Here is a 27,444-nt window from a genome sequence, read left to right on the forward strand (position 1 = left end):
CCTGGTAGCATAATAGTAAATCTCTTCTGCACTCCTAATTTAACAATATCTTTCCTATAATAGGGTGACCAGAACGGAACACAGTATTCCATGTGTGGTCTTGTCCAACTTCAACAAGACATCCCAACTCCTGTATTCAGTATTCTGACCAATAAAACCTACCATGCTGAATGCCTTCTTCACTTCCCTTTCCACCAGCGACTCCACCTTCAAGGAGCTATGAACCTGTACCCCTAGATCTCTTTGTTCTGTAACTCTCCCCAATTCCCAATTTATCTAGTAAAATGCATCACCACACATTTATCCAAATTAAACTCCATCTGCCATTTATCAGCCCACTGGCCAAATTGGTCAAGATCCTGTTGCAATCTTTTTTAAAAAATATTTTTATTCAAAATTTTTACTTCATAAATAACAGAAAATAGAAATAGAAGAAACCCCCCTGAACAAAATAGTGAAACAACGAAAATAAATAAACAACTAAACAATGCAATGTACAATTGCCCCCCCGTTTGCTGCTGCTACCACCCATCCCCTAACGCTCCGCCAGGAAGTCTACGAACGGTTGCCACCGCCTGAAGAACCCCTGCACAGATCCCCTTAAGGCAAATTTCATCATCTCCAATTTAATAAACCCTGCCATGTCATTAATCCAGGATTCCGCGCTTGGGAGTCTCGCATCCTTCCACTGAAGCAGAATCCTTCGCCTGGCTACCAGGGACGCAAAGGCCAGAATACCGGCCTCTTTTGCAACCTGCACTCCCAGCTCATCTGACACCCCAAATATTGCAAGCCCCCAGCCTGGCTTAACCCTGGAGTTCACCACCTTTGATAGCGTCCTTGCTACACCCCTCTGAACTCCTCTAAAGCTGGGCATGCCCAGAACATGTGGGTATGGTTTGCAGGACCCCCCGAACATCTCACACACCTACCCTCACCCCCAAAGAACCGGCTCAGCCTTGCCCCGGTCATATACGCCCTGTGCAGTACCTTCAATTGTATCAGCCTAAGCCTGGCGCAAGAGGAGGAAGAATTCACTCTTCCCAAGGCAGTTGCTCACGTATCTTTATCGATTGGCTCCCATTTCCTCCCACTTACCTTTTAACTCCTCCACCGAGGCCGCCTCCTCCTCCTGTATCAACTGGTAAATTGACGAAATCCTCCCTTCTCCAACCCACACCCCCGACAACACCCTTCCCTGGGCGCCGGCAGCAGAGGGAACTCCACCACCTGGCACCTAACGAATGCCCTTACCTGCATATATTGGAAGGTGTTTCCGGGGGGGAGCCCGAATTTCTCCTCCAGTTCCCTAAGGCTCGCAAACTTCCCGTCGATGAAAAGGTCCCCAACCCTCCGAATACCCGCCCTGTACCAGCTCTGGAACCCCCCATCCATTTCCTTCTTAGCCCACACAAACCCCATGATACTCCTGTTAACCCGTTTGAAAAAGGCCTTGGGGATCAGGATGGGGAGTGCCGTCATTTTAATGGACTGTATCATACCCGCCAGGGAGAGCGGCAACATATCCCACCTTTTGAACTCCTCCTCCATTTGTTCCACCAGCCTCGTCAAGTTAAGCTTATGCAGGGCACCCCAGCTACTAGCCACCTACACCCCCAGGTATTTAAAACTCCTCTGCCCTTTTTAGCAGAAGCTCACCAATCAGCGCCCTAGACGTCGTTGGGGGCAGGATCCCCCCCCCCCCCTTCCCTTGCCTCATTGAAAGTCCTAACCAGCAGCGGACCCAACAGGTCCACGTATTTCCTGTAGAATTCCACCGGGAACCCATCTGGCCCCGGTGTCTTCCCCGCCTGCATACTCCCTAGTCCCTTAACCAGTCCCTCCAACCCAATCGGCGCCCCCAGCCCTGCCACCCGCTCCTCCTCTACCCTCGGGAACCTTAGCCGGTCCAGAAAACGACCCATCCCCTCCTCCTCTAATGGGGGCTCAGACCGATACAGTCCCTCATAGAAGTCCCTGAAGACCCGATTAATCCCCGCCGCACTACGCACCGTGCTCCCCCTCCTTCCCTCACTCCCCCAATCTCCCTCGCTGCCTCCCGCTTCCTAAGCTGATGTGCCAACATCCTGCTGGCCTTCTCGCCATACTCGTACACCACCCCTTGCGCCTTCATCCATTGCACCTCCATCTTCCTGGTGGTCAACAAATCAAACTCAGCCTGAAGGCACCGCCGCTCCCTGAGTAGCCCCTCCGGGGCCTCTGAGGACCTCCTATCTATCCTAACCATTCCCCCACTAGCCTCTCCCTCTCTCTCCTCTCCTTCCCTTCTTTATGGGCCCTGATGGAGATCAGCTCTCCCCTGACCACCGCCTTCAACGCCTCCCAAACCACCCCTACTTGCACCTCCCCGTTATCGTTGGTCTCCAAGTATCTCTCTATACACCTCCGGACCGTCCCGCTAACCTCTTCGTCTGCCAGCAGCCCCACATCCAAGCGTCACAGCAGGCTATGGTCCCTCTCCTCCCCCAGCACGAGGTCCACCCATGTGGGGCATGGTCAGAGATGACTATCGCTGAGTACTCCGTGTCCTCCATCCTCGGGATCAGCACCTGGCTCATTACAAAAAAGTTATTCCGAGAGTAGGCCTTATGGACGTGGAAGAAGAATGAAAATTCCCTGGCCCCCGGCCTCGCAAACCTCTACGGATCTACCCCCCCCACCCCATCTGGTCCACAAACTCCCTCAGCACCTTGGCCGCCGCCGGCCTCCTGCCCGTCCTAGACCTAGAGCGATCTAATGCCGGGTCCAGCACCGTATTAAAGTCCCCGCCCAGTATCAAGCCCCCTGTCTCTAAATTCGGGATCCGACCCAGCATGCGCCGCATAAACCCCGCATCGTCCCAATTCGGGGCATATACATTTACCAATACCACCCGCACTCCCTGTAGCTTACCACTCACCATCACATACCTACCTCCGTTGTCTGCAACAATGCTCAGCGCCTCAAACGACACCCACTTCCCCACCAAGATTGCCAACCCCGATTTTTTTTGCATCCAGCCCCGAATGGAGCACCTGCCCTACCCACCTTACCTGATCTGTCACCCGTAGATGCGATTCCTGAAGCATGACCACATCTGCCTTAAGCCCCCCCAGTGTAGGAATCTCCCTTCCCCCTCCTGTCCATCAGCGGGCACTCCCTGCCCCCCCCCCCAACCCCACCCCTTCTCAATGCGGGAAGAAAGCCCGTGCTTTCAGCACCGGCCCTGCCCCTTTCCATTCTTAGCGCGGGAAAAAATCCGTGCTTTCTGCCTGTCCGACCCCACCCCCTCTGGCATAGTTTCCCTTCCAGGCCCAGTCCCAATATCTCTGGCTTGGGCCTCCTCGCCAGCACTCGATGGGCCCCCTCCAGCTCCAGCGGCCCCTGGAAGGACTCGGCACCCATCAACGTATTCAACATGGTGACCACATAGGCACCCACATCTGAACCTTCCAGCCCCTCCGGGAAACCCAGAATGCGCAGGTTCTTTCTCCTCGACCGGTCCTCCATGTCTTCGAGCTTCGCCTGCCATTTCTTATGGAGCGTCTCCACCTTCACCGCCAAGGCCAAGATCTCGTCCTCGTTTTCCGAGACATTTTGTCGGACCTCCCGGATCGCCACCCCATGGGCTGCCTGGGTCTCAAGCAGCTCATCAATCGAGGCCTTCATCAGTTCTAAGAACTCTGACTTCAGCTCCATGAAGCAGCGCTGGAGAAACTCCTGCTCCTGTGACCACTGCTCCCACGCTGCCTGGTCTCCACCCGCCGCCGTCTTAGCCTTCCTTCCTCGCACCTGTCTCTGCTCCAACTCCACTTTTTTCACCGCTCCACTCCTTGTCCAATCCATACAATTCTGGGGGAGTGATGTTATCCCCTTCCCACACTGGGGATCGTCGAAAAAGTGCCGCTGGGGGCCCTAAAAAGAGCCCGAAAGTCCAATTCTAGTGGGAGCTGCCGAATGTGCGACTTAGCTCCGCATAGCCGCAACCAGCATCTTGTTGCAATCTTGTATAACATTCTTCACTTTCCACTATGCCACCAATCTTGGTATCATCTGCAAACTTAGTAACCATGCCTCCTACATTCTAATCCAAATCATTAATATGTATATAACAAATAACAGTGGACCCAGCACCGATCCCTGAGGCACACTGCTGGTCACAGGCTTATAGTTTGAAAAACAACCCTCCACAACCACCCTTTGGCTTTGGTTGCGAAGCCAATTTTGTATCCTTTTGGCTACCTCGCCCTGGATTCCGTGAGATTTAGCATTTTGCTGCAACCTACCATGCGATACCTTGTCATAGGCCTTGCTAAAGTCCATGTAGACAACATTGACTACACTGCCCTCATCTATCTTCTTGGTTACACCTTCAAAAAACTCAATCAAATTGGTGAGACATGACTTTCCCCTTACAAAGCCATGCTAACTTTCCCTAATTAGCCCTTGCCTGTCTAAATGCCTGCAGATCCTGTCCCTCAGAATACATTCTAACAATTTACCCACTACAGAAGTAAAGCTAACCGGTCTATAGTTCCCAGGCTTATTCCTCCAGCCCTTAAACATGAGCACAACATCTGCTACCCTCCAATCTTCAGGCACCTTTCCCTAACATTTGTGCCTTTCGCAACAATAAATACTGACGAGAAATAACGGGAATGATATGGTCGGGAGTATGGGGATATGACCAGGGATGGGAAATGAACTATTTAGGAAGGACAGACAAAAAGGAAAAGGTGGTGAAGTTGCATTGCTAGTTAAAAGATTAAATTAGCACAATAGTGAGTAAGTATATTGGCTCCAACTGTTGTGCCTTCTTTACCTAAACCACAGTGTGTGTTAAACTCGTATACGGTGGACAAATTATCTCTCAAGTTGTTCAGGACAATAATTGTTTATTAACATACACAAGGTTAATTACTTAATCAATCACATGTTCATGCACATTGGACTATGAACTAATACACTTAAAATGACCTTAACTTAACTTCCAGGTGATTGGCAAGTACAGAGCAGATATGGCTTTATCCGAGATCTGGTAGTCTGGCAGCGCTTGAGTTCTTGTAGCTGGTCGTCTGTGTCCTCTGTTCTGGTCCCTCTGTGGATGGCGTGGATGGTTCTTTTGGCTTGTGATGGATTCACCGTTGTTGGCTGTCGAAGCTGCAGTCGTGAGCTTTTAAGGTGGTGCAGCGCCCTTTAACCTGCTTGGATTTTCATGCCCCTTTTGTGGCCTGATCAATTGATCAGGGCTCCATCACCCTGATCGATGAAGTCCAATCAGGGGCTGCCACATCGATTTTGGGGTGGGCACTGTGGCCATGCCTGAAAGTCTTGGGGGCAGGGGCTTGGGTGCTGCTGTGTCTGGTAAACTGTGATTGATTGACTTGATAGTACTATTGTTCTTGGGAAGAATTTTAATGGCCTTTCTGCTGTGTTAGTTTCTGCATGTCTGAGCTATAACTTTGTGTATTTGCAGGCTGCAGCCTGCCTGTGTTCAGGCGTGGCAACATTTCCCATCGATCTTTGCGGCAGGCCATTTTAGATTGCCACATAGTGTGGTTAGAGCTGAGAAATGCCATGGGGTAAAAATGTTCGTGAGGGTTGTACATAAACCCAAAACTGTAGTGGTGATGTTGGAATGGTATTAAACAGGAAATTAGAAACGCATGCGATAAAGGATGGGTGAGTTTAATCTCCATATAGATTGGGCAAATCAAATTAGTAACAATAACGTAGAGGTTGAATTCCTGGAGTATATACAGAATTATTTTCTGGACCAATACGTTGAGGAACCAATTAGACAACAGGCCATCCTAGACTGGGTATTGTGTAATGAGAAAGGATTAATTGGCAATCTAGTTGTGCAAGGCCCCTTGGATGAGCGAACATAATATTATAGAATTCTTCATCATGATGGAGAGTGACATTGTTGATGGGCTGCACAGTAGCACAATGGTTAGCACTGTTGCTTCACAGAGCCAGGGTCCCAGGTTCGATTCCAGGCTTGGGTCACTGTCTGTGCGGAGTCTGCGTGGGTTTCCTCCAGGTGCTCCGGTTTCCTCCCGCAAGTCCCAAAAGATGTGCTGTTAGGGGATTTGGTTCTGTGTTCACTGAGGGTTCTGTCTTCATGGAGGAGGACACAAAATATGTATAAGAAATGTTGGGGAACAGACATCTGGTGGCGGCAGCATGTAGGGAGTAGTTGCACACGAGGTGGCCCCCACTGGGGTACTTTATTTTTAGCCCTTTTTCACCAGTTTTTTGGGAGTGATTGGGTTAAGACTTCATTAATTTGATGGGATAATATTCCTACGTAAGAAAAATGCCCAGTAAGTCCAGGACAAAGAAGCCAACAACTAAAGATTTGTCGACTGATTCGGAAGCTTCTCGAGGCTCCTCTGTTGAGAAAGTGGCAGAGGCTGCTACCACGACTCTGGCCAGTCCATTGACACCCAAGACGCTAACAGGAGTAAAGTGATGGGGATAACTGCAGCTCATTATTTTAGATAATGAGTTTAGATATTGCTAGAAGGTTGGCATGCAGGTACAACAGGTGGTGAGGAAAGCTAATGGCATGCTGGCGTTTATTTTGAGAAGATTTGAGTATAGGAATAGGGAAGTCTTACTGCAGTTATACAGGGCCTTGGTGAGGCCACACCTTGAGTATTGTGCAGTTTTGGTCTCCTCGTTTGAGGAAGGACATTCTTGCTATTGAGGGTGTCCAGCGAAGGTTCCTGGAATGGCAGTACTGACATATGAAGAAAGACTGGATCGACTGGGTGTGAACTCACTGAAGTTTAAAAGTATGAGAGGGATCTCATAGAAACATAAAATCCGGATGGGACTGGATAGGCTAAATGTGGGAAGAATGTACCCGATGTCGGGGACATCCAGAACTATGGGTCACAGCCTAAAAATGGGCAGCACGGTAGCAGAGTGGTTAGCACTATGGCTTCACAGCACCAGTGTCCCAGGTTCGATTCCCACTTGGGTCACTGTGCGGAGTCTGCACATTCTCCCCGTGTGTGCGTGGGTTTCCTCCGGGTGCTCCGGTTTCCTCCCACAGTCCAAAGATGTGCAGGTTAGGTGGATTGGCCATGATAAATTGCACTTGGGTTAGGTGGGGTTACTGGGGTAGGGTGGAGGTGTGGCTTAAGTAGGGTGCTCTTTTCAAGAGCCGATGCAGATTCGATGGGCCAAATGACCTCTTTCTGCACAGTAAATTCTATGAAACTCTTATAAAGGGTAATCCATTCAGAACTGAGATGAAAAAGAAATTCTTCTGTCAGAAAATTGTGAACTTCTGGAATTCTCTACCACAGACAGCTGTTGGGACCAGTTTGTGGGATATATTCAAGAGGGAGCTGGATGTGGCACGTGTGGCTAAGGATTTGGAGAGAAGGTGGGAGTGGGATACTGAATTTATAATAATAATCGCTTATTGTCACAAGTAGGCTTCAATGAAGTTACTGTGAATAGGCATGATATTGAATGGTGGTGCAGGCTCGAAGGGCCGAACGGCCTACTCCTGTACCTATTTTCTGTTTCTATGATAAAGATTAAATTGATGGGTGGTATTTGGCCGGGTTGGATTTGTCTCTTTTTTTGTACAGAACGTACTTGGGCAATTGTCCACTGCAGGTTAGATGCCAGTGTTGTAGCTGTGCTAATTGAGCATGACTAGGAGCGTGGGCAGCATGGTAGCATAGTGGTTAGCACTATGGCTTCACAGCGCCAGGGTCCCAGGTTCGATTCTCGGCTTGGGTCACTCTATGCGGAGTCTGCACATTCTCCCTGTGTCAGCGTGGGTTTCCTCCCACAAGTCCCGAACGGTACAGTATTAAGTAATTTGGACATTCTGTATTCTCCCTCAGTGTATCCGAACAGGCGCCGGAATGTGGCGACTAGGAGATTTTAACAGTAACTTCATTGCAGTGTTAATATAAGCCTACTTTTTTTTTTTTAAATTTAGATTACCCCATTATTTTTCCCAATTAAGGGGCAATTTAGCATGGCCAATCCACCTACTCTGCACATTTTTGGGTTGTGGGGGTGAAACCCACGCAGACACGGGGAGAATGTGCAAACTCCACACGGACAGTGACCCAGAGCCGGGATCAAACCTTTGACCTCAGCGCCGTGAGGCGGTTGTGCTAACCACTAGGCCACCGTGCTGCCCTATATAAGCCTACTTTTGACAATAAAGATTATTTATTACTTCAGCTAGTTGTGGAATTCCAGTACTATTGCTGGAATACTGTCAGGGCCCATAGCCTTTGCAGTGTCTTTTGCCTTCAGCTGTTTCTTAATATCATGTGAAGTGAATCAAATTGGCTGAAGACTGGCATCTGTGATGCTGGGGACCTCTGAAGCTGGATGGATGATGGATCATCCATTTGGCACTTCTGGCTGAAGATTATTCCATAGAATCCCTACATTGCAGAAGGAGGCCATTCAGCCCATTTAGTCTGCACCGACTCTCCGAAAGAGTGTCCTACCTGGGCCCTGTCTCTGCAAGCCCACCTAAGCTGCACATGTTTGGATTGTGGAAGAAAACCACATAGTCTCGGAGAATGGGCAAATTCCACACAGTCGCCCAGTGCCGGGTTCTTGGCACTGAGGCAACAATTCTAACCACTGCGAATTTGCATTGATGTGCTGGGCTCCTCCATCATTGAGGATGGGGGTATTTGTTGACCCTCTAGTATTGTCCCACTATTCATAACTGGATGTGGCAGGACTGCAGAGTTTAGATTTGATCCGTTGATTGTGGCATCCCTTCTGCACTATTCACTGAACCAGGGTTGATCCTCTGGCTTGGTGGTTATGATAGTGGGAGATATGCCAGGCCATGAGGTTACAGATTGTAGTTGAGTCCAATGCTACTGCTGCTGCTCAAGGCCCATAGTGCTTCATGGATGTCCAGTTTCGAGTTGCTAGGTCTGTTCGGAACCTATCCCATTCAGCACCGTGGTAGTGCCACACAACATCTGGAGGGTATCCTCAAGCGAAGATTGACCTCCTCACCGCAAGGTCTTTGCAGTGGTTACTCTTAACTATACTGTCATAGGCAGATGCATCTATAGCGGGCAGGTTGGTGAGGATGAGATGAAGTACTTTCTTTCCCTCTTGGTTTTCTCATTCCTGCCATAGTCCCAGTCTAGCATCTATGTCCTTGCAGCCATCTCTGTGGGGTCTGGCCTGGCAGTAAGACAGCACATAACCAGTGATGGTGGTGTCTGGGCATTATCTGTCAAGTATGATGCCATAAGTATGACTATGTCACACTGTTGCCTGACTAATCTGTGAGGCAGCTCTCCCAATTTTGTTAGTAAGGAGGACTTTGCAGGGTTAACAGGACTCAGTTTGCCATTGTTGTTTCAGTTGCCTAGGTTGATGCGGGATGGTCCATCTGGTTTCATTTCCTTTTTATTGATGTTTTGGCATTACAACTGAGTGGCATTCTAGGCCGTTTGAGAGAGTATTTAAGAGTCAAACATTGCTGTTTGAAAATATTGTTAAAGAAAGACTATTGTCTTTCATAAAGTAAACATTGTAGTGTCTCAAAGCACTTATTTTGAGCTATTTGTGGGAACTGTACCTTTGGACATTGAATTTGTAGCCGATTATACTGTTTTGTGCAAAGGCCAGTGGTCCTGCAACCTATAGGGATGAGAGACCAATGTTGCAGAGTCTGGAACAATGAGACTGGGCCACAATCAATAAACTGGTGTAGATTTTTTCCCCAGTTTCCTTGAAACTTGTAATATGTCAAGTAGCCAAATCTTTCTGGTTTCCTAGATGATTAGTTTTTTTAGCTATTGCTGTTGCTCACGGGAAAGCATTCTCCACAGTAGCACAGTGCATAGCACTGTTGATTCACAGCACCAGGGTCCCAGGTTCGATCCCCAGCTTGGGTCACTGCAAAATCTGCATGTACTCCCTGTGTCTGCGTGGGTATCCTCCATGCTCCGGTTTCCTCCCACAAATCCTGAAAGACGTGCTGTCAGGTGAATTGGATTTTCTGAATTCTCCCTCTGTACCCGAACAGGCACCGGAATGTGTTGACGAGGGGCTTTTCACAGTAACTTCATTACAGTGTTAAGCCTGCTTGTAGGGCGGCATGTGGCACAGTGGTTAGCACTGGGACTGCGGCGCTGAGTCACTGTCCGCGTGGAGCTTGCACGTTCTCCCCATGTCTGCGTGGGTTTCACCCCCACAGCCCAAAGATGTGCAGGTTAGGTGGGTTGGCCACGATAAATTGCCTCTAAAATTGGGGGGGAAATAAATAAATAATTGGCTACCCCAAAGTTATAAATAAAATAAATGCTGTCCTGCTTGTGACCATAAAGATTATTATTATTATTTTAGGGAGGCTATTCTGGCTGTTTTTATTCTATCATTCCCAACGATCCTAATGTTCCCATTATGGCAACCAGTTGTTTCTTAAATGATTCCATCATTCATCTGTGAGGTGTCTTGTGGCACTGTGGGTAGCATCCCTGCCTCTGAGCCACAAATTTGAGTCACACCCCAGCAGTGGTTGGCCAAGGTAGATTGGATTGAATTTGTTTATTGTCATGTGTACCGAGGTACAGTGAAAAGTATTTTTCTGCAAGCAGCTCAACAGATCATTCAGTACATGGAAGAAAAGGGAATTAAACAAAATTCAAGAAAATACATGAGAATACATAATAGGGCAACACAAGATATACAATGTAACTACATAAGCATTGGCATCGGTTGAAGCATACAGGGTGTAGTGTTAATGAGGTCAGTCAATAAGAGGGTCATTTAGGAGTCTGGTGACAGTGGGGAAGAAGCTGGTTTTGAGTCTGTTCGTGCGTGTTCTCAGACTTCTGTATCTCCTGTCCGATGGAAGAAGTTGGAAAAGTGAGTAAGCCGGGTGGGAGGGATCCTTGATTATGCTGCCCGCTTTCCCCGGCAGCGGGTGGTGTAGATGGAGTCCATGGATGGGAGGCAGGTTCGTGTGATGGACTGGGCGGTATTCACGACTGAAGTGTCCATAATGGGGCCAAACAGGTTGCATATCAACCTGGAAGCCCTTCAACACATACCAAAGACAGGTGTTGCACGTTTTGGTATGTGGGCAAAACGCGTTTATTGGGGTGTATTAACTTCCAAGTGCTTAACACCACTAGGCTCTGTTCTATGTATTTATTCAGCTTAGGAGTCGCCAGGTGCCGTATAGACACCGTCACGAGTATTCCAAGGTCAAGTTCAAAGTAATAAAGACGATACACCGATTAGTAAGGTCCAAACGATAATATTTATTATACAGTTATAATAAATACTCATGCACACACTAAGAGACTAAGCTATGACTAAACTAAAGTAATCAGAATACTTATCTAACAGGAACAGGCAAGGTCAGGGAGCGAGGCCTTCGTCCTGGTCTTGGGCTGCAACCTTCAGCAAGCGTTCTGGTCACTGGGGGTTCTAGCGGGCTTAGTTCGCGTAGCGAGCGTCGTACTGGCACTTACGGTTCGGCGGCTGGTGCTCAACGGCTGGAGTCAGAGTGTAGCTTCAAGTTCTTGGTCAGGGCCGGAGCACGGAATAACAGACCGGACAACACGAGGTCCCTGTCTTTTATAGGGATCCCATTGTCCTTCCCTCTTCTTGGGCGGGCTTTAACCTTTGGATATCTATTGGGTCAATTCCTCATCGATACTGTTTTAATTCCCCAATGCGAGGGGGTCTCCGTGATGGGGGGGGGCGTTTCTTATGCCCTTTTGTTTGGAGGTTTCTGGTGCCTTGATGTCTGGGCCTTGATTCAAATGTGTCCATTCAGAATCAAATGTTTCTATTGTGTGGGTGTTCAGGTCTGATTGCCTCATTAGCATGCAAAGCGTTTTGCCATTTGCACCTAGCTAAGGTCTTCTCACCTGAGCCCAAACTGGTTTCTGCTACTTGCAGAATGCAAAATGCTCTCTTTGCAGACTGCTGTTCTGGCTAAACTGCCTGTTTCCCTGCAGTCTTAGCGCTTGGCTTACTTTGTAGCTCAGCGTCCATTTTAGGTGGCTACATTGGCAGTAAGAGTGGGAACGATTCCTGGTCAGCCATGTGATGGAAAGAATGCTGGAACCTCTGCCATCACGCCTATAGCTCCAGACAATATGCATGTAAAAAGTTAATGTTGCCACAGAAACTGCTTCCCTGAGTAATGCACCACCACCACCCTATATAGGAGTCAATTTCAGACTTTGATCACTGCAATGAAGAATTTCTCAAAATCTTTCCTTCTGTTCCACTGCCATGGTTTAATTTTGTAATAAGAACAAAAATGGTTCCAGCATTCTTTCCATCACATGGCTGACCAGGAATCGTTCCCACTCTTACTGCCAATGTAGCCACCTAAAATGGACGCTGATAATCTCATCAGGTCAGGCGGCATCTGTGGAGAGAAACAGTTAACATTTCGGGTTGATAACCTGTCTGCACTATAATACTCACTCTTAGTCCTGGATGCAGTATTGAAAGTTTATTGAACCAGTAACATTACACTGCTTAAACCTGTAACTATTCATACTTCAAAATGGAATAAAAACAAAACATGATAGAAATGTCCAGCAGGTCTGGCAGCATTTGGGGAGGGTAACAACAGAGTTAACACTTCAGGTCGATGACTTTTGTCAAAACTGAGCTTTAAGATAAGTCACTGAAAAACCCAAAATCAAACTGATGAAAGTATTCCAATGCACAACCTTTTTCGGAAAGGCAGCAGAACACTTGGATGTAATACTTTTATTTTCTTGTCTCCATTCCAGACTCAGGGCTTGGGTACTGCCCTGAAGATTTTATTTTCTGAACGAGAAATCAAGAATCTTCCTGAGCGAAGTCCTTCGTCAGGCTTTCAGCTCACTAGACAGGAGGCTGTTGCTCTTCTGAATGCGTTTGGCAGGTAAGAACTACTTCTAAACTGTGCTGTATTATCAAAAGAAGAGGGTTCATCTAACTTAGCAAATTCATTTGCAGTGGCTTTCTTTGCTGGCCCAATGAGCTGCATTATTGTTTGGAGCACTGGATTAGCTGATCCTCTAATCCCCAGGACCCAGCTTTGAGACTTGTTCATTTATTTAGTCAATGCATTCATTTTTTTTTTATAAATTTAGATTACCCAATTATTTTTTCCAATTAAGGGGCAATTTAGCATGGCCAATCCACCTACTCTGCACATTTTTGGGTTGTGGGGGCGAAACCCACGCAGACACGGGGAGAATGTGCAAACTCCACACGGACAGTGACCCAGAGCCGGGATCGAACCTGGGACCTCAGCGCCGTGAGGCAGTTGTGCTAACCACTAGGCCACCGTGCTGCCTAGTCAATGCATTCATAAAGCAGGAGCACAGACTCAGTGCAGGTTTAGCATTTCTGCATTCCATTCCACAATGTGGAAGTATGTGAACGAGAAGCCAACGGTGAGATTCTGATTTAAATCTAAGTAGTTGCCAGTTCTGGCATACCCAACATTAATATGAAGATGAGAGAAGCCAGGCTGGATTCTTTCCTCCAAACTGATCTGAGGCCTGAAACTGCCATGGTGTAAAGGATAATGTGATTTGCTAATATTGTTGGTGAAGGGCTTGAAGTTGCCCTCAAGCGGCCACTTCAACCTATCCCAGCATGGAGGGATAGAAAAATAAAGAAAGCCACAGGAGGCAGGGAAAAGAGCCGGTGCAGTGAGTGGCAGCCAGTATGCCTTTGAGCTCTTAGAACATAGAACAGTACAGCACAGAACAGGCCCTTCGGCCCTCGATGTTGTGCCGAGCAATGATCACCCTACTCAAACCCACGTATCCACCCTGTACCCGTAACGCAACAACCCCCCCCCCCCCCCCCCTTAACCTTACTTGTATTAGAGAAACTGAGACAACACACTTGGGAAGGGATGTCTAGTGTTAAGAGAATAGACTTGAATCAGGGTATTCCATCTTTTTGAGGATCATCATCCTGCACATTGGTTGCCTTGACTGCTATACTTTGAATCCCACTAAATGCCTTGCTTACCTTTCCATGTCTGTCTTGTTCGCAAAAGTGCACAAACCATAAATACATTTTTTTTTTAAATAACACAAATTAGGACATGAATGCTCTTTCCCAGCTCTCAAAAATATGTGAACCCCAATGTTTAGACAAAGCAACATAATTAAGACGAGGAACATAAGTAAGAGGCACTGTCCCATGTTTACAAATTGCTGTGCTGCTGAGGATCTACATTTCTGCACATTCCCAAAACTTGTGCAGTGCATTGCATCTGGTTCTTGCTCAATTTACAGCATGGAAGTTGTCTGCCGGAAAACGGGTCTTTTGGAAAATGTCAGTTTATCTACTCTGCTCACGTCAATTCATCTTCAGTTTGTAAGTTATTTTGTTTTCTGTTCATTGTTTTCTGCTTCCCCTCCCACACTAGGGGGAGAAAATAGTAAAACAGAAGGAAATAAACTTTCACTTACAATAAATTGGAACATTTTGATTACTTTGCAAATTTAGTTTAAAAAAAGGCAGGGAGCTGACTTTAGCTCAAATTCCCCCAAGAAACAAGAAGCTAGTTTAACCGTTTTAATGGGAAGTCCAGGCAAAACTGACAAATCGTCCCCTGTATTACTATTGTGAAGTCCTCTCGGTCAGGAATCTGGTTTATTTTGTCAGTGACCTTCGCTCATTTGGCTCCCTCCCTCTCGTATCCCTGAACTATACTTGCAGTTGAAAAAAATAAGCTGCTGACGGGAATAAAAGGAAGATTGACAGTGAGACCAATTAGCTCCTTGACAGGTGATCTATTTTAATCTGATCTTTCAATTTGGATTACTTTTTAAACAAATGTATTTTTAGAGGCATTATGAATGTTTAAACATTTTCTTCTGAGAGAGCAAGAACGTTACAAGAAAATCTGAAAGAGTAAATCTGATTCACAGTACATGTATCTGCAAGATTTGTATAACCTCATTGTGGCCCATAATTTCCTAGTTCTCCAGCAACACATTTAGAAGGTATTCCAATGAAGCGCTGGGGAATCTTTTCTCTTCCACCCACCCACACTTACCCTGATTTTCTGAACCACTTAGCTTCTCCCTTTAAATTATCCTTTTTAGCACCTCTCTTACGGCAGCTAGTACTGTAAAAATGGGGTGTTTCTTTCCTTTCTATGCCCCAGTTGTTCCACACTGGTGCAGCAGGGACCACATGTCGCTGCTCTGGGTGAGGTGGAGACTTTAAAATCACAGCATGGATAAATGTGTCAAGAGTGGTAATCCACTCTGAGGAAATTACAGGCCAGTATTTTCATATTCTTTCAGAACCTCATTAAAATTGTGAGACTTCAAAACTGATCACATGTCAACTTCAGAACATCAGTTATATGGCGAATAAAATAAAATTAAATGAAAATCGCTTATTGTCACGAGTTGGCTTCAATGAAGTTACTCTGAAAAGCCCCTAGTCGCCACATTCCGGCGCCTGTCCGGGGAGGCTGGTACGGGAATCGAACCGTGCTGCTGGCCTGCTTGGTCTGCTTTAAAAGCCAGCGATTTAGCCCAGTGAGCTATACTGCAGATGCTGGAAATTTGAAATAAAAACAGAAAATGCTGGCTACATTCAGGAGATCTGACAAAGCTAACATTTCAAATCTATATGACCCTTCTACAGAACTGAAGAGAGGTAGAAATCTAATAAATTATACAGTTGGAAAGGCAGGTGGAGGAGGTTGGGCAGAATAGATCAGAGCAAAGGAGATTCACAAAGGTGTCATTGACATAAGACAAAGGGATATGCTAATAGGCAACAACTGTCCTGCAAAGGGAGCAGAACTGACCAACAAGGGATAGGTGGCCATGTAGGGGGAGGGTTGGGGTGGTGCAAAAAAAAAATTGGTGGGGGGGGTTGGTTTCAAGATGGTAGGGGGAAGTTTGCAGTCTAAAGTTGCTAAACTTGAGTCCAGAAGTCACTAATGTGTCTAATTAAAAGATGGTGTTGTTCTTCCAGTTTGCATTTAAGTTCCATCCCTCATGTTTTGAATCCTCCCAAGATTAAAGCTATCTCCAGCAGCTTCTTGGACTGCTGTTTTCATCATATTCTAAGATCCACACTCAGTGCCATGTGCCCCCAGACCCCCCTCTCCAGCAATATTGACTCACTCTCCCTCAGACTGTCCTTATCCTTAGTTCCATCTTAAAATCCTTCACATCCGAGGCCTTAACAAAAAGCTCTTTCTCTTTCCTTCATGAATGAAGGAACGCAAGCTCCAGCAACTTGGGAATACCAATGCCCATCCAGGACCCTCCACATCTTCCTGTCCCTCTGACCCCATTCCTTCTTCCAATCCCACAACTTGCCGTGTTTTCACTATAGCCTCTGACCTGTTCCTCTCTGCTGAACATTCTGTACTAAGCAAAGGACTCAACTTCATTCCTTAATCTTCTCACTTCAAATTAATTTCAGGCTTGGCACAATGCTGAACTCCTCTTTTGTCGTCTCTGTTCTCACTTTGGACAGGAATCCATCCCACCCTGCTCAATGGAAGCTTTCACCAACCTCCACTATTTTCCCTCTACCTGGATCCCTTTCACTGGCCTCCTGCCTACTCTTGATTTGTTCACTGAGAATTGGCGGCATAACCTTGACCACCTCAATTTCTCTGCTCCTCTTAACCACTCCAACCTGTCTGCTTCTGAACTTTCTGTTCCCTTGGGTCTATCCCAACCTTGTTTTCAAACCTGCCGACAAGGATAGTGACATTATCTGGAATACTGACCGCTACCTCGCAGAGACAGAGTGCCAACTCCCTCCTGCCTCCCCTAAACTACAACCTCACCACCAAACTTCGAGCCATTGTTTCCAGAACTGTCACTGATCTCATTACCTCTCTCTCTTTCCCCGCCCCCCCCCCCCCCCCCAAGCTTCCAACCTCATAGTCGTCCAACCTCACCCAGCCTGCTCTACCTCCTTCCCAAAATTTATATCAGCCTGTCCTCCCCACTGATTTCTTCCTATCTTGACTATTCCCACTCCCCTTGTTCAAACCCCCCCCCCCCCCCCCCCCCCCCCAACATTTGTGAGTCCTTTGATAGTCTTCATCACATCAACAATTTTCAGTTTCTCAGCCTTAACTTCTGCCTCTTCTTGATGGGTGTCCAATCCCTCTACACCTCTATGTCTTCAGGCTCTCCACTTACCCGAGCAAACATCATCCACCACCTCCCTCTGGCTACTGGAACTTGTTCTATCACTAAATATATTCTCCTTTAACTTGTCTCGCTTTCTAAAAATCAAATGTATGCCTATGGGTATCTACATGGCCCACAATTATGCCTGTCATCTTATGGGATACATGGAGCATTCCTTGTTCCAGTCTTACTCAGGCCATCGCCCACAACTCCTTCCTCCATTCCTGCTTCATGTTCTCGTCTGGACTTGGAAAAATGTCTCAATTTTTCTCCCAATTTCCACCCGTCTCTCACCTTAACATGGTCTATCTCCAACATTTTCCTACCTTAGCTGCTCTTGTCCCCATTTATGGTGAAAGACTGACCACCAGTATTTAGTACAAACCAACAACTCCGATGATCCCCTTAACTACAGCTCCTCACACCTTGTTCCCTGTAAGAACTCTATCCTGTTCTCCCAGTTTCTCTGCCTCCGCTGCATCTCTTCTAACGATGCCACCTTCGATAACAGTGCTTCCTCAACCAAGGATTCTACACCCCACTGTGGTTCACAGGGCACTCAACCATGTCCAACCTATCGCCTGCACCTCTGCGCTCACCCCAATGCACCCACCCCGAACAAAGACCAAAACCCCCAGTTGTCCAAGGACCCACGGCTCACTACCTGCATCTCCTCCAACTTGCTGTACATTATTTGCTGCTCCCAACGGGGTTGTCTCTACATTGCGGACACTAAACACGGACTGGGTGACTGCTTTGTGGAACACCTTCGTTCCGTCCACAGGCATGACCCCAACCTTCTGGTCACTTGCCATTTCAACTCAGCATCTTGCTCTCATGGCCACATGTCCATCCTTGGCCTGGTACAATGCTCCAGTGATATCCAACACAAACTGGAAGAATAACACCTCTTCCAATTAGGCACATTACAGCCTTCTGGATTTGACATTGAGTTCAACAACTTCAGGTGGTGAACAATCCCCTCCATCTTTATTTTCTTCCCCTTTTTTTTATTTTTAGCTCTGTTGACTTGCCCCAACACAACCCCACCCTTCCCCCAAATGGCCACCTATCCCTTGTTAAGATTTCCCTCCATTATTTTCCTATTAACCCATTCTGCAATCTAACCTTTTGCCTAAATTAGCATTCTTCGCTCTATAATGGCACCATTAACATACTGGTTTGCTTATGTCTTTGACACCTTTGTCAATCTTCTCTTCAGTTCTGTAGAAGGGGCATATGGACTCGAACGTTAATTCTGTTTCTCTCCATGGATGCTGCCAGACCTGTTAAATTTATCCCGCATTTTCTGTTATTAGTTATATGGAGAGACTGGAGAAGCTGGGATTGTTCTCCTTTGACTAGAAGGTTAAGGAGAGCTTTAATTGGAGTTTAATTGCACAAAAGAGCCAGAGGCGTGATATGTTTACCCATCGATGTATGCTCAAACGTCTGCTAAGTGGCTGTCCATGATGGGAAATACATGATCACTAACTTAAGATGCAACTATATGTGGTTGAATATGTTGTCTAAATTAATTTTACGGATGATACTGATACTAATTGCAGCACTATGATCTCATTTCTAACATTAAGGTTTAAATTAATTTTGACTGATTATTAAATTGAGTCTGGATCAGTTCAGAGGAACCCTGAATGTTGAATATCAGTCGCACTGATAATGTTGTGCCGAACAGGTTTCTGAATAAAACACATTTTTAACAAGACCCATTGGCCATTGTAATATGAGATTTCCTGATTTCCTAAATAGTAACATGGAGCTAACATAGGGATAAAGCAAGAAACGTTTAAATTACTTCTTCCAGGGTTCCGGTTTACCAAAGAAATATGACCCTTATCCTCTAATACTTGTAAAATTGTTTAAATTGTGTACTCATTAACTTCCGATAGACAGTTAAAATAATCTTTAAGGAGGCGGCACACCTGCTGTCGAACATACCATAATGTGCATAGGTTCCATGCTGAAGTGGGGAGCTTCTGGCTTATGAAATGTTCCAGTTTTCTTCCCTTTCCTCATTCCCATCCTGTAACCTTTGCTATAATATATCTGTAAAAATAGCTGACTTCTGTGGTCTTGAGGCAGTGTGTAACTTTGATGCTTTACTCTTTCAGGCTTTCAACAAGTATACAAGAGTTACAGTATTTCAAAATTCTGTTAAAGAAGAAGAGGTAACAAATGCTATGGAAGCAACAAAGATGGGTGCAGGGTAGAGACTTCGTAATATTGTCCCAGCCTCTGGCACTCAACAAAACTTCAGGCTCTTCAGGGATCTAGTAGCTGTTGCACATTTTACCAGTATTGCATTGGCTTGAACTACTTTGAATGAAAGGTAAAGAGATGAATTTGGTTTGGTAATAGTGAACAGCCTTTTACATTTCATTCGATTCCATTTCTTCATGAGCCTGATTAAAATTATATGTTCTGAAGGTTCTTGATTATTCCCAAACCTACAGTGTTCATGGTCTATTTTCTAGTTAACACCACATATTTGGATTTCTTTGATTTCAAAAACTACCAAGCCATTAAGAAAGTTCTGAATCTGAACAGTTCAAGGTTTGTCTGCACTAATCTATTAAAATGCAAATGTAATTTTATTTTTAACCCCCAAAATAATTGGAGAGGACTTCCTGGAACCTAACTTTTCAGTGTTGTTTTTGGACAGTACTTTGATATCTTTGACTATTGGCTTAAAGCTCGAATAAACCATAAAATGATCAGACTTCCTTCAAAAGTAATTCATGTTATACTGGGGTATATGACTGTCAGGTTACGTCATTTGTATATTAAATGAGGACACAGTGTTTGAAATTAAAAATAAAAGCAGTGGTTGGAAAAATGTTAATTTCACCTGCTGCACAATGAGCTAAATAGGCTTTTAAACAACGTTTAAATGTTTAGTCAAATCCTGTGGAGAAATAGAAGAAGTTTCTAAATATTGGTAATCTATTTATGTAATGGAGGGTTTTCAGACTACATATTAAAACTAAAAACATTGTGACTGTCATAAGTAGCTTTAAAATTCGTCTGATATCAAATGTTATTTGGTAACCCTGTACTTCTAAATCTTAGCCACGTGATGGAAATAAAGTGGAGCCTCCACAACTCTAGACTACAACATGCATGTAAAAGTGTATATTGCCACAGCAACTTGGACTCCTGAGTGGGGGTTTGGTTGGCTCTCTAGACTAGTCAGTTGATGCTGATCAGCTTGACAACAGCAGAGGGTTCAATCCCTCTTCTCTCTGGGGTGCATTCTGGGCCGTCCCTCCTTGCCCTACCTATGATAGAGAATGTGGAGCTGTGGGTTGGACTTGCCTTCAGGAAGAGCACTCAAGTAGATGTACTTTAGATGACAATGGTTTTCAAAATCAAAAAGCAATAATATTTGAGTACATATATACTTCATATTTGCTTTCCACATAAAATAGCTGTCAGTATCATGATGTAGCTGTAGCTCATTTCCAATGACTGCTTTTATTTTAGATTTTAGTATCCTATATTAAGAAGGTAATTCTCTGAATTGACCAAATATAGCTGCCTAACCTGCTGATGTAATTGATGGGCAGCAACCTTTTGGAAGCAAGGATCAAAGCAATGTGACTGTTTAAAAACATTTTGTGGGCATAAAGCAAATTATTGTTGGAGTGCCTGCAGCAAATATATCATTATATATGGCACAAATAATAGAAACTATATTTTGTTATGTAACCTGTATTTTCTGCCTTTGTTTGTGTCTTAACCTCTGGTTGTTGGTATAAAACCTGTTCAGTCCCTCGGCCCCTGCATTGTTGGTATGAAACTTATGCCTGGTTCACATACATGCATTGTTCAAAATATTAAAGTCTACTCCAAATATTCAGAAAAGATTAGGTCATTAGTATATCTGCGCCTTGGCTAAAGGATTTGTATATCTGCGCCTTGGCTAAACGATTTACGGATTTAAGTCATTAGATCTTTCAGTCTGTAAGCTTGTATTTCCAAATTCACCCATTGTATGTCAATTAATTGAACCGAGCATTCTTAAATCCAATTGGGTTCTTGGTTGGAGAGCTAAGTCGAACCTGGTATGAGGTGATTAGCATAAATTCATTTAAGGGGATGCTAGATAAGTATCCATCGAATACCGACCGTGCAGAAGAAGACCATTTGGCCCATCGAATCTGCACCAACCCTCCAAAAGAGCACACCCTACCTAGGCCCACTCTCCCATCCTTTCCCCATAACCGGTGAATTAATCATGGCCAATCCACCTAGCCTGCATGTCTTTGGATTGTGGGAGAAAACCGGAGCATTGGGAGAACACACAAACTCTACGCAGTCACCCAAGACGAGAATGGAACCCATGTCCCTGGCACTGAGGCAGCAGTGCTAACCACTACCACCATACATTCGAAAGAAAGGAATAGAAGATTATACTGATTCAGACATGATCTTACTTAATGTTGGAGAAGGCTCAAAGAGATGACTGCTATTACATGTGTTCTTCTGTTCATAACAATCTATTCCTTGCTCTCTTGGGGACTAGTCTACCAACTTAATGTAGTTATGCTATTCTCCTCTTCTAGTTCATGTGATGATGAGTATCACATTCTTACCACTTTATGGATAAAGAAGTCATTCAATTCCTTATTGGATTTATTAGCAACTATCCTTGTATTTGTGGTCTCTAGTTTTGATTCCCCCCCACAAGTGGATACATCTTCTGCATCAAGAGAGTGGCATAGACGTGTTGACTTGCCTCCTGTTAAATCCCTCCTGTCCACTGGAGAATGGTGTATTGGGGTGAGAGAAAAGTGCAGGTTAAAAAAAAATCATTTGTACAACAAGAAAGAAAGACCGAAGAAAAAATCTTCAGTTTTAAATTGAACTCCAATATTTGTCCTGCAAATCGTTTTTTTTTTTGCAATGAATATTTTATCTTTGTTCTAATGTATCATTTATTTTAACTCCCTTTGCCTATTTAAAACGAGCTGTTTAAACCTTTGAATTTTTGGCACAGCTAGGTGTTACAGAAGTATAGAATGCATGTTGGTTCAAGCTATAATTGAAAATATCAGTTTTCTCCACTTGTGATAATTTATAGTAGATCACTTAACAAACCACAGAAATTAGCACCGAAGTAATGGTTTGCCATGGTTTTAAATATGAAAAATATCTCCCATGTACAGCAAAACAAGCTGATGAAGCCTTGTGCACGTAACAGGTGACATTGTACTGACGAGCACATAGATAATCTAGCTCAATGCACACCAAGTTTCAATGCACTAAGTTAAATAAACAGATGCAATAAATGTATTTTTAATTTACCTAATAAACTATGATTTCAGTGAAGAAACCAGATACTGAGCCACCTTTTTTTGCATAATTTGTTTTGCAACATTCTGATTCAGCAGGAACTAGCAATGTAGGGTCATCGTAGTTTCAGAAATGTGCAGTTTTATCTACTTGCAATTCCTTGCTGGAGAAGAGCAGGTATCTAAGTAACCAAATAGCACATGCTCTAAATTACTGCAAATTTTTAAAACATTAATCAGTAATTTTTTTGAACACCACACATTTGCAAATGCTGACTGGAATAACCTGTATTCTGTGAACCAAGCATATGTTTCCTTTGTGTACCTACTGCTTCACAACTCTGAAAGAAAATACAAAATATCTATTACCTTTAGCTGCAGATTGTACACCATGTTGCTATAACACTTGCCTGTCTTTCAGTTTACATGATCACTAATATTTTGGTGAATCTGTACCCTGCCTTAAGCAACAAAATGCTTGCTTGGTCAATGTGACAAAACTGATTGTAAAAATGCTTTTTTTAAAAAATCTTGATCACAAGTCGCCTGTGTTCCAAACCTTGCCGAGTTGATTTTGTTTCTGGTTTTGATGTACTGTATGTCTGTTCAGCATAAAGACAGCAAAATGTTTGAAAATATTGAATTGCACCTCGTGTTTCCTGCACTTGTCAGATGTATTTATTTAAAGAAAAATTAATTTTCCTAGCTATCCATTTTGAAAACTGACAACCTTGTTTTTAGAACAGCCTGTTGAAGGATCCATATCACGAGCAATGTTGTGACATTTCATCATGCATTTAGAGATAAATATTACCTTTGTGCATTCATGTAGCTGTGGATATTGTTTCTTTCCAGTAATAAACTGAAATCGGTTGTTTGTGCATGTGTATATTATTCCAGTCTGAAGCTGCCTTGTACTTCTGGCACACCAATTAAGTTTTTTAATTGTTTAACTGAAAAATGAGGAATGCAGCCTAGGTAGCAATCTATGCAAAAATTGTCATTCTTTTGATATTATCATTGTCATTGATGCTGGTAAAATGGCGGCAGCTAAAGGAGCTAACTTCCTCACGGCATTTTCTGGGCTAAGTCAAAATGCCAGTTTACAAAATGCATTCACTGGTCTAAGAACGACCTCTCATTGGATCAAGCATCCTTGAATAAGGAAGAATGAAGCTGACAGCTGTGTGGCTGAAAGTATTGTGCAATGAGTCTTGTTGTCTTCACTAAAACATGCTCGTCTCTAAGGTTCTGACACAGTCTTTTGTAAATGCTATCTGTTTCTTCAATTACATCTTGGGTGTTTATGTAACCCAATAGTTGTTTAATTGGTTCGATCAACTGAAATGCATAAAAGAGGGAGCTGGACCAGTTCTTGAATAAGAATCTTTATTGTCACAAGTAGGCTTATATTAAAACTGCAATGAAGTTAGTGAAAATCCCCTAGTCGCCACATTCCTGTCCCTGTTTGGGTACACAGAGGGAGAATTCGGAATGTCCAAATTACCTAATTGCACATCTTTCAGGGCTTGTGGGAGGAATTCAGAGCACCTGGAGGAAACCCACGCGGACACGGGAGAACGTGTAGACTCCGCATAGACGGGTAGCGATTGCATTATATAGCAAGAATCTTTATACTTAAACTTGGGCCGTGTGAATTCTTGGGCAGACTTGGAACACCTGAGGCAGTAGGAAAAGAATGTTGTCAAATACGTTGTCCTTTTTGGCTCTGGACGAGTAAATGCTTAATCATGCAGGCTGGTTTGATGATCTTTTGATAGTTGTCAATTTTGTATGTTCAAAATTATCACCAAAAGAGTAAAGAATTAAAGATTTGTACTCATCCACCTTTATGTCAACTGTTGCACTAAGCTAATATGTTTATTCATGAGAAAGGATCAGGTAAATGTTTCTGACGGCTCTCTGAAATTCGTGGTAGATTTTGATGGTGGGAAAGAAGCCGAGAGTGGTGTAATTAAGAATATGAAGGGGTATTAATCTCAGAATATTAACTCGTTGCTGGATCCAGGAAGGTGGGGGTTCTTTGGTAAACAAGATAAGAGTATCACTGGCAAAGGCGAAGAAAATTGAAATTGGCCAACAGACTAATCTTCTGAGCTGTAGCTATGGTTTCTGGAACAACCATGGCCTTTTTGTGAGCCAACGTTCCTCAAATGTTACACGTGTGTTTTCAGACATGCCAAACGGGCAATAGACTGCAATTCAGACTTTATACTACAGTGTCAATGTAATCTGGCTTCAGGGCCACAAAGTTGTGACTTAACCCCCACTTCAATGATTTCAGCAGAAAGGCTAGGCCGACTCCAATGCAATACCAAGGAAGCGCCGCTGCACTTCGGAGCTGCTGATGTTCACATGCAATATTAAATCAAGACCCTGTCCATCCTCTGAGGTGGAGACGATCCCTTGGCACTATTGGAAATTAGCACAAAAGTTCTTCCAGTGTCCCAGCCAATGCTTATCTCTCACCAACATTATGCGTTTGATAAGGTTCCCCACGGTAGGCTATTGCAGAAAATAAGGAAGTATGGAATTGAAGGTGATTTAGCGGTTTGGATCAGTAATTGGCTAGCTGAAAGAAGACAGAGGGTGGTGGTTGATGGCAAATGTTCATCCTGGAGTTCAGTTACTAGTGGTGTACCGCAAGGATCTGTTTTGGGGCCACTGCTGTTTGTCATTTTTATAAATGACCTGGAAGAGGGTGTAGAAGGATGGGTTAGTAAATTTGCAGATGACACGAAGGTCGGTGGAGTTGTGGATAGTGCTGAAGGATGTTATAGGATACAGAGGGACATAGATAAGCTGCAGAGCTGGGCTGAGAGGTGGCAGATGGAGTTTAATGCGGAAAAGTGTGAGCTGGTTCACTTTGGAAGGAGTAACAGGAATGCAGAGTACTGGGCTAATGGCAAGATTCTTGGTAGTGTAGATGAACAGAGAGATCTCGGCATCCAGGTACATAAATCCCTGAAAGTTGCCACCCAGGTTAATAGGGCTGTTAAGAAGGCATATGGTGTGCTAGCCTTTATAAGCAGGGGGATTGAGTTTCGGAACCACAAGGTCATGCTGCAGCTGTACATAACTCTGGTGCGGCCGCACCTGGAGTACTGCGTGCAGTTCTGGTCACTACATTATAGGAAGGATGTGGAAGCTTTGGAAAGGGTTCAGAGGAGATTTACTAGGATGTTGCCTGGTATGGAGGGAAGGTCTTGCGAGGAAAGGCTCAGGGAATTGAGGTTGTTTTCGTTAGGAGAAGGCTGAGAGGTGACTTAATAGAGACATATAAGATAGTCAGAGGGTTAGATAGGGTGGACAGTGAGAGTCTTTTTCCTCGGATGGTGATGACCAACACGAGGAGACAGCTTTAAATTGAGGGGTGGTAGATATAGGACAGATGTCAGAGGCAGTTTCTTTACTCAGAGAGTAGTAGGGGTGTGGAACGCCCTGCCTGCAACAGTAGTAGACTCGCCAACTTTAAGGGCATTTAAGTGGTCACTGGATAGACATATGGATGAAAATGGAATAGTGTAGGTCAGATAGGCTTCAGATGGTTTCACAGGTCGGCGCAACATCGAGGGCCAAAGGGCCCGTACTGCGCTGTAATGTTCTATGTTCTAACGCTATCTTTTCTTTATAAACCTGGTTGTTCCCACATTGCTATTTGGGGTCCTTCGCTATTTGCAAACTGACTAGAACAAGTTGGGGTGTCCCGAGGTTGTGAAAGGTGCTATACCAATTCATGTTCTTTCTGAGATAAATAAAATAAACATTATTGTCACTAGTAGGCTTACATTAACACAGCAATGAGGTTACTGTGAAAAGCCCCTAGTTGCCACACTCCAGCACATGTTCTGGTACACAGGGAGAATTCAGAATGTCCAATTCACCTAACAGCACATCTTTCGGGACTTGTGGGAGGAAACCGGAGGCAACCCACACAGACACACGGAGAACGTGCAGACTCTGCACAGTGACCCAATGAATTCAATGACGTGACTTTTTACGGTGGTGTTTTAATTTCAATCTCGGGATCACTCATCCAGTATCATTAAACATCTATGACACCCAAGTGGATTTAAATGGAGTTTATTTCTGGCTTGCTGTCCAGCCATAAAGACAATCTAACAGTAGGCACAGTGTTCACTCCTATAGATAGTAAATAGTATTGGCAACTAGAAAGATATTGTTAAAACAGGCTAAAATTTATTGTGATTCATTGCATTGTCGGCTCTGAAGTGATAACTGTACAATATTTACAGAAATTGAAATAATTCTAATCTCATCTTTACATAAGGTTATATTAATTAATCACATAAATGGAAAGCCATTATTTTTAAAGTTAGCATGGTCAGTAAAACAATATTCAGTACAAACCTTTGTGTATGCATGCAGGTGCGCGCACACACAGTCCAAACCAACCACCAGTCTAGTTACCCATTCTTACTGTGCTTTTTCCTGAAATAATTGACAGTTGAAAAATAGGTAATCAGCTTATTAAAACGTGATCTCTTTTCAGATCATGAGTGAAGGAGAGTTTTGCGGATGGATCTCTGCATGTATTGACACCTGGGTATCTGAAGCGAATGAAGCAAATTCCTCGTAATTGTAGCTTTGGTTCTTGGTTCCATAGTAATCAGCAATTTGGGATATGCTTGATGAGCTGTAAAGAAAGATTACTGTGAATTCAGGGATTGTGATTATGTGCTTCACACTAGACTGCAGTAGAATGGTAAAATATTTTTCCAATTGAGGTGCAATTTAGTGTGGCCAATCCACCTACCCTGCACACCTTTGGATTGTGCAACCCATGCAGACACTAGGAGAATCTGCAAACTACATGGACAGGGACCCGGGTCCTAGGCTCCGTGAGGCAGCAGCGCTAATCACTGTGTCACATACCGCCCTACTGTAGCATGGTATTTTCCTAA

General features: G+C 44.5%; 2 protein-coding genes across 5 annotated transcripts in view; one reads left to right on the top strand and one right to left on the bottom strand.

The window, feature by feature from the left end:
* ero1b (endoplasmic reticulum oxidoreductase 1 beta) overlaps positions 1-23,379 on the top strand; it is a 142,439-nt gene extending 119,060 nt beyond the window's left edge. For all 4 annotated transcript variants that reach the window (XR_005461051.1, XM_038800530.1, XM_038800532.1 and 1 more), the window contains 2 exons: positions 12,789-12,922; positions 19,316-23,379. Coding sequence is in view for 3 of the 4 variants with exons in the window: in XM_038800530.1 (XP_038656458.1) it covers positions 12,789-12,922; positions 19,316-19,376 (195 nt within the window). In the remaining variant the exon portion in view is untranslated. The remainder of the gene's footprint in view (positions 1-12,788; positions 12,923-19,315) is intronic.
* A 3,318-nt stretch (positions 23,380-26,697) lies between these two features.
* The window catches only part of LOC119967688 (G protein-coupled receptor 137Ba-like), a 51,693-nt gene continuing 50,946 nt past the window's right edge, over positions 26,698-27,444 (bottom strand). Inside the window, exon 7 of the mRNA XM_038800533.1 lies at positions 26,698-27,176. Within this exon, the coding sequence (XP_038656461.1) occupies positions 27,029-27,176 (148 nt within the window). The 3' untranslated portion in view covers positions 26,698-27,028. The remainder of the gene's footprint in view (positions 27,177-27,444) is intronic.

This window comes from Scyliorhinus canicula, chromosome 6 (assembly GCF_902713615.1).
Source record: "Scyliorhinus canicula chromosome 6, sScyCan1.1, whole genome shotgun sequence".
In the NCBI taxonomy this organism is placed as follows: Eukaryota; Metazoa; Chordata; class Chondrichthyes; order Carcharhiniformes; family Scyliorhinidae; genus Scyliorhinus; species Scyliorhinus canicula.